We start from the raw sequence: 7,818 nt of genomic DNA, 5'->3' as shown, positions 1-7,818 counted from the left end.
GCTACTGACTTGTTTGTATATTTTTCTTGTTTAGAATGTACACTGTGAAAAATAAGTTATTTCTCCTGATGAAAATAATTTTATCAAAAAGTTGTGTAAGCATTTTAAGATATTTTAAAATATTTAACCAATGAAGATAGATCATTGTAATGTAATGAATTTTCATCAAAAGCAGAAATATCTGATTTTTAAAAGTGTACAAGAATGTGAAAAATATTGAAAAAGAACACACAAATGTTTCATATGATTTACATATGATGTACTTTTCATATGATTCTCATATGTAAATGGCTTGAAACACACATAAGTGTTTCATATGATTTACATATGATGCCGTTTTCATATGATTCTCATATGTAAATGGCTTGAAACACACTGAAATCATTCATATGAAAATCATATGTAGATATTTTCATATGATTCACATATGTGGATCATATGTAAATCATATGATTTGCTTCATATGATTCACATATGATGCCCTTTTTCTATGATTCTCATATGAAACCAATCATATGAGAATCATATGATACTCATATGAGAATCATATGATACTCATATGAGAATCATATGTGGCTAAGTTGCCTGTGTACCCCGGGGTCATGATTTGAACAAACTTGAATATACACTACCAGAGGATGTTTCCATATAAGTAACAATGAACAATCATGGTTTTGCCGTTCTTGAGAAGATGATTTTTAATATTTTTCCTATGTATTCAAATGTTAAACGCTGACCCCCCATGTTGACCCCATCCTACCCCCTGGAGTTATGATTTGAAAAACAATATCTTCAAATCCAGATGATGCTTTTACATAAGGTTCAATTTTGCTGGAAAATGCCATTTACTGTATACAGGGAAATTTTTGCCCCCGTTTTATTTTCGCCCCTTTCGCCCTACTCTCATTTGGGCGAATTTAAAACGGGGCGAATTAAAAGAATGCAGTATAATTTCTTAATCAAAACTATGATTAGGCGAATTTAAAACGGGGCAAAATGGTTTGCAAGTGTGAAACGGCGAAAATAAGACGGGGCAAAAATAACCATGTATACAGTATTTGAATTTGAATTCCCTTTACCTATGAATACTTTGTGGCAAGTTTGGTTGAAATTGGCCTTGTGGCTCTTGAGAAGAAAATGAAAATGTGAAAAGTTTACAGCAACAACAACAACAACAACGACAAACAACGAACACATTTTGATCTGAAAAGCTCACATGAGCCTTTGGCCCAAGTGAAGTAAAAGCTTTCTCAGATATTAATATCAAATACCTCTTTCGTCTTCCTTTCAGCATGTGTGCCCACCAGTAACACAGGAGCCTTTTCACTGCTGTATTGATGAATGGACTTTGCCCAGAATGTGAGATAGTCTGAATAAAATAAAAATCAATATTTACTCAATAACTTTATTAATAAGCATAAATGATGCACAACCTTGTAAGCCTACTTTAAACAACATTTCGTCTATATCATGTTGATGAGTATAAATCAACTCCAACTTGGCCCAGAATGTTAGATAGCCTAAATTAAATAAAAATCAACAATAACCTAATGACTTTATTTATAAGTATACATTATACAAGACCATAAATGCTAAAGCTCACATTAAACTACCGGTAGCCTTTACTATGTTTTTGAGTGTAACCACCTCCAGAGGAAAGAAAATGTACATCAATTTAGTTTTGATGTGAATTCAGTCATAATGCTATCACTAAAACTGCACTTTTCTGAGGGCTTAATCTTGTTAGATAAAATTATTCAATGTTACTAAAAAATCTTTTATTCAAAGTTACTGAATCCTCCGGTATTGAGCAACAATTCCTTTAAGTATGAATGAGTGTCCTTTCACAGACTCTAACAGATTCATAGACCACAATAATCACCTCAATCTTACAGGACAACATCGCCCAATTTAGCAATGGCCCCTGGGTCACATCGCTCCCCTGAACAATAGCTTAGGAAACAAGAGGCCCATGGGCCACATCGCTCACCCAGCCTTGTGGCTAGGAAAAAGTAGAAATTTGTTTACTATTGAAAAGTTTAAATCAAAAAGTTAGGCCCCGCCCTACCTCTAGGGGTCATGATTTGAACAAACTTGAATCTACACTACCTGGGGATTCTTCCATATAAATATGAGGAATTATGGTTTTGCTGTTCTTGAAAAGAAGATTTTAAAGAATTTTCCTATATATTTCTATATTAAACTTTGGTAGGCCATTGTGGCCCTGCCCTACCCCTGGGGGTCATGATTTGAACAAACTTGAATCTACACTACCTGGGGATGCTTCCATATAAATATGAGCAATTATGGCTCTGCTGTTCTTGAGAAGAAGATTTTTAAAGAATTTTCCTATATATTTCTATATAAAACTTTGGTCGGCCATTGTGGTCCCGCCCTACCCCTGGGGGTCATGATTTGAACAAACTTGAATTTACACTACCTGAGGATGTTTCCCCATAAGTTTCATCTTTCCTGGCACAGTGGTTCTTGAGAAGAAGATTTTTAAAACATACCACCAAATTTTCACTAATTCTCAATTATCTCCCCTTGAATGAGAGCGTGGCCCTTTATTTGAACAAACTTGAATCCCCTTCACCCAAGGATGCTTTGTGGCAAGTTTGGTTGAAATTGGCCCAGCAGTTCTTGAGAAGAAGTCGAAAATGTCAAAAGATTACAGACAGACGGATGCCGGACAAAATGTGATCAGAAAAGCTCACTTGAGCCTTTGGCTCAGGTGAGCTAAAAAGGAAAAATCAGTTTAGTAAAGAAAAGCTTGAATGCATAAATGGTAAAAACCTGTCCCATCAAGGGAGAGGGAATTGTGATTTGAACAAAATTGAATGTACACTAAGGATGTTTACATAATTTTTGAAAAACTCTGATATTTTTTCTTACAAGTTTGGATTTTCACTGTAGCCCTTCCCTACCCCTGGGGGTCATGCTTAGAATTAACTTGAATTTACGGAAGTTTCATATAAATGTGTCTAACCGTGGCGTTGCTTTTCTTGAGAGGATTTTGAAAGACTTCTCTTATATTTTCTATGTAAAACTTTGATCGTCCAATATGGTCCCTACCTACTGCACGGGTCATGATTCTAACAAATTTGAAAGTACATCCCACCCTATTTCGAACAATTTTACGCAAATCTATCCTACTTGGGGATGATTCCATTTACATTTCATCTTTCTGGGCCCTGTGGTTCTTGAGAATATTTTCAAAAGATGCCATAATGTTTTTTTCAATAATAACTAATTATCTCCCCTTGAAAGACGGCATGGCCCTTCTTCTGATCTAAATTGAATCTTCCAAGCCCAAGGATATCTTGTGGCAAGTTTTGTTGAAATTGGCACAGTGGTTCCTGAGTAGAAGTAGAAATTGTGAAAGGTTTACAGAAGAGAGACGAACACCGGACAAAATGTGATTTGAAAAAACTTGAGCTTTCGGCTCAGGTGAAATAAAAAGGATTTTCTATAAAAAAAAATGACAATCTAAAACTATATACTATAAGCAGCGGAAGCCCTGACCACTTGATTGAAAAGTTTGTATTAAAGCGAGGGGGGAATGGTGATTTGTTTACATTTTACATAGCAATGTTCAGCAACGGACATAAATTGTCATTCACAGCTGTGTAGGTTTAGGGTAACTAGTACAAAAATTTTCTACAATCCTGGAAATGAATACAAATTATACATTTCTTGAGATAAACTCTGCATCGAAATGTGTATAAAAACTAAGCAGATAGATTTAACATACTAGTATCGTGTAGTATATCATTTGATTTATCACACACTATACAACTAATAATGTAACTAAAACATACCTTTGTGTGTCCAGCCTTCGTAAACGGAACCTTCCTGGCTACAGACTTCTTTTCCAACCTTTTCATCTAACTTCTTTTCCATATTCAGCACCAGAATGAAGAATGCCCGCGGACTCAGAAATATCTGGTGTGAGGCATAATATGAACACTGTCCCGCAAAGTCCACCATGGTAATTTTTTTCTCTGGATCAGCTGAAACATCTTTGGAAACTCGTAATATTCCTGATATTTCTGATTTCTCAGGAACATTTTGTCTGCTGTCTTCAACGACTTCCTCTTCTTTTTCCACAAAGGCAGCAGCTTCATTCCTTTTATGTGATTCAGAATCTGTATCCAAGCTCTCATGTGTAATTTCTTCATCACTGACCAAGTCTTGTTCGTTTGCTATACTGGCTGCATCCATCTGATCCCCTGTCTCATTGATGTCCAGCCTTTTCATGTCACCAGATAATTTTGCAGGCTGATTTGAAATAGTCTTTTGTTCGCCTGATTCATCAATTTTAATTTGAAAGCGTTGTCTTTGGTTTGAGGTGTTTACTGCAAAAGAAAAGAAAGCGAGAAGAAATTATTCAAATTATTCAAATAAAATCAAGAAGTTTCTTTCCTTTTTAACTCTTTGATAAAAAAAATGCATTTTCGTTTTTTTTTTCGCTTAAGCCAGGGTACATAGTAGCTTATATTATTTGAAAAGAGGGTATCTTGTACTCTTCATTTACTAGGTATTGTATTATCGTCAACAGTTGAAATGCTAAAAAGCTGAAGGGGCAGTGGACACCACACCCTACAATTGTTGAGTTACAAACTGAAATTTAATATAGCAACAAGTACAAGAGGCACATGAGCTGCATCACTATGTAAGTACTTTGATTGAAGAAAAGCAGAAATCTGTTCAGTATGAAAAATTAAAATATATGGTCCCAGGAGAGAAGGGCAGGGGTAAATTTTGAACAACCTTGAATGTACACTACCTTAAGCAGTTATTTGACCGATCATGGCTTGATTTATATATATATTAGGATGCTTTCAAATTAATACGACTAATTATTACTATTCTGTTGTTGACAAGAATCTTATTTGATACCTTTTTAAACAAACTTGATTAACTCTACTAATTCTATCATAATTAAAATCAAATGCCCGGAAATCATTAACACGCCATACCTCGGACTGTGGTGTCTGTTACATCAAAAATGTCAGACTGTACGTCAATGCCCCTGGTCGATGTTGAATTCTTCAGAATTTCTTTCAGGTCGGTGCCCTTCAGTCTTTCTAGTAAGGTTGACTTTCCACTACCTGCACACCCAATGATCATCCCAGAGGCATGGTACATGGTCGTCTCCCCTTTCTTCAGATTGTCCAAGAAATTCCTCACTGACTCATCGCCCCTCATTATAACCTGTACTGGTATGCCAACTATAATCAAGAAAACATTTCTCATAAAACTGTAGCTCTGACACTGTTTGAACTTCAAATTGTAAAAGTAGAAAAAACTTTCAGGTAAACTGAATTCAAAATCATTTACACTAATATGGTGATAAAGTTATGTATGAAAACAACTATTAGAAACATACGCTTGGTATACACTAATTCATGTATTGATTGGTCATTCATCGTTGCATGTGTGAACATGTCTTCTCCAAGTCTTTCTATCAGTTGTTCTGTTTGATTTGGCAATAACCAACAGCAAACTTCTTCCTCAGTCTCTTTTCTCAGATAATTTGATGATCTGCAGTACTTTGCAATGTTTTCTTTTTCCGCCCAATCCAGAAACATATTCACAAATTTTTGATCGTTTGCAAATCTAAGAAAGCTAAGGTCCCTAAAAAATTCATGGGAAAATTCAACATTCACACTATCCTGTTTCAATATTGGATTGTACTCCTGTAAGATGTTAAGATTGGATGCCATCTCAATCTTCTTGAATTTGAAAACTTCAGCAACAGCATTATACTTCTTTATCCAGTGTTGTTCTTCCAGATTTATTTTGTATGAAGGGCAAAGCAGAAGACACATCAAAACTGCATTTCCATCTAAAAATAAACAAGAGATCCATGTACCACAACACTCACGATATTTTTTTTTTTTGGACTAGAGAAAAAGCAGAAGAAATTAGTCAAGAACTGAAAAGTTTAAATATACACGTGGTCCCAACCTATCTCTCCAAGGGGGAACCAAGGGTTAAGTTGAATCTTTACTAACTTAGAATGTTTTCATATTTCTTTGACTAATCAGGATTTTAGTAGATTTTTTTTATATTCACAATCTTTTTATGATCTTTTATTGTTGCCCTGCCCTACCCTCAGGGGGCAGGATTTGAACTAATTTGAATCTACATTACTCAAAGATGCTTCTTTATCAATATTACAAATTATGGCCTTGCCATTCTTAAGAAGAGATTTTTAAAAAGGTCTTTGCTATACACTGCTTTGTATAAATTCAATTCTTTATTGTGTCCAGGCCCTATAATGCTTCAGGGGTGAAGTACAAGTCCAGTATGTACTGGCCTTTCAACTAATTTTTCAACTTGCTCAATAGTAATAACACTTGATAAAGGTTTATAGGTATGTGAATTTCTCAAAGTAGAGTACAATCATTTCATACATTTAGAAAATTCATTAAAAAAAATACAATATCATTCATTGTTTTGGTAACACAGTGTGAAAAACAATCAACAAATTGCGGATATGTTTATTGTTCATTTGGTATTTTTATGCACACATAAAGCGTTTGACCAAAAAAAGAAGAGTGTCTTCACTATACCTGGAAAAAAGGATCAAAATAAATTGAAAACTACTATATTCAAGATTTATAACTCTCCTTGACTGTTGTTCTGAAGAATAAAATACAGAGCATTGAATCCCTCTTCTGATAAATTGTACAACATATCACTTCACTTCAATATACTGTAAACCAACTTTAATTCGCGTGCGAGAAATTTTCTCGAAGCTAGCGAACGTCTCGACATCGCGAATATTTCTCGCCGCGAACCGGTCCTTAAAGTGTATGTGTCTATAAACAACAGACCCAAAAAGGCTTGAGCGCGAAAATAAATCGTCGCGAACTAGTATATCCCTGGTAAATCGCGAAATAAAGTCGTCGCGAATAAAAGTCGGTTTACAGTAATGTCTCTAAGAATGCAGCATATTAAGATAACACTTTAAAATTAAAAAGTAGGCTTTCATAACCTACATTTTGGTTAAAACACTTTGAGAACCCAAAATGCATCAACTAACAGAGTTTTTGAAATCCACCAGTCCCACTGGCAAAACTGGTAATTTTTTTTAAAAGTCCGGTAATTTTCTTCATGTAATCGGTCCGAGGGACCGGTAAAAAAAATTGACTTCTCCGGAATTTTAGTTTACTTGTGAGATTGTCAAAAGGATTGAATCTGTGTCTGTGATAGAATAAACTCAAGGACTTTTACAACAGTTAGTTTTTCATAAAATGGCAGTGCCATGGCCTAATAAATTCTGTAGAAGAAAATCAGAGTCATTCAAATTTACCCCTGGGGGACTTTTTTTCTTCCATATCTGTGTTATCTCAGTCAGCTGATTCAATTTGTACAAAGATAGTTAATTTTTGCTTTACTTTGGGATGCAACATATGTCAACCTAATTATCATTTACCTTAAATATAAAGAGTAATAATCATTTATTGTTACATTAAACATTTTCCCCACAACATTTAAAACTTCGTTTTCTGCGGTAGACAGCCATGTTGGGTATCCACTGTAAATATCACACCAGGTTAATTCAGTCCGGGATGTTTGACCCCATTAATTTTTCAAAACCCAACTGGAATTAATACAATTTTCAGGGTTTTTTAAATATATGTATACTGATGGACCAGTAAATATTTGTGTGGACCGGTAAATTTCACTAAATCACTGGTCCACTTGACCAGTGAATTTTTTTTTAATTCAAAAACTCTGAACTGACAAAGTTTAATGATTCTAACCCCCTTACTAGCTATATCCATGAAATTCAAAAAAGTAGGT

The 7,818-nt window shown here is 34.8% G+C and overlaps 1 protein-coding gene across 1 annotated transcript; it reads right to left on the bottom strand.

Moving 5' to 3' along the window:
* Positions 1–1,250: 1,250 nt before the first annotated feature.
* Positions 1,251–5,851, bottom strand: LOC134260555 (uncharacterized; the record flags this gene model as incomplete). The annotated part of the gene is made up of 4 exons (XM_062743103.1): positions 1,251–1,369; positions 3,822–4,358; positions 4,983–5,234; positions 5,393–5,851. Coding segments are annotated over 4 exons (1,367 nt in total), but the record flags the coding sequence as incomplete, so codon positions are not given.
* Positions 5,852–7,818: the final 1,967 nt, after the last annotated feature.

The sequence above is a fragment of the Saccostrea cucullata genome, unplaced genomic scaffold (assembly GCF_032062105.1).
Source record: "Saccostrea cucullata isolate Sc308-1 unplaced genomic scaffold, CSIRO_AGI_Scuc_v1 ctg2452, whole genome shotgun sequence".
NCBI classification, from domain to species: domain Eukaryota; kingdom Metazoa; phylum Mollusca; class Bivalvia; order Ostreida; family Ostreidae; genus Saccostrea; species Saccostrea cuccullata.
The sequence above is the reverse complement of the archived record's forward strand: the minus strand, read 5'-3'. Positions and strand labels throughout refer to the sequence as shown.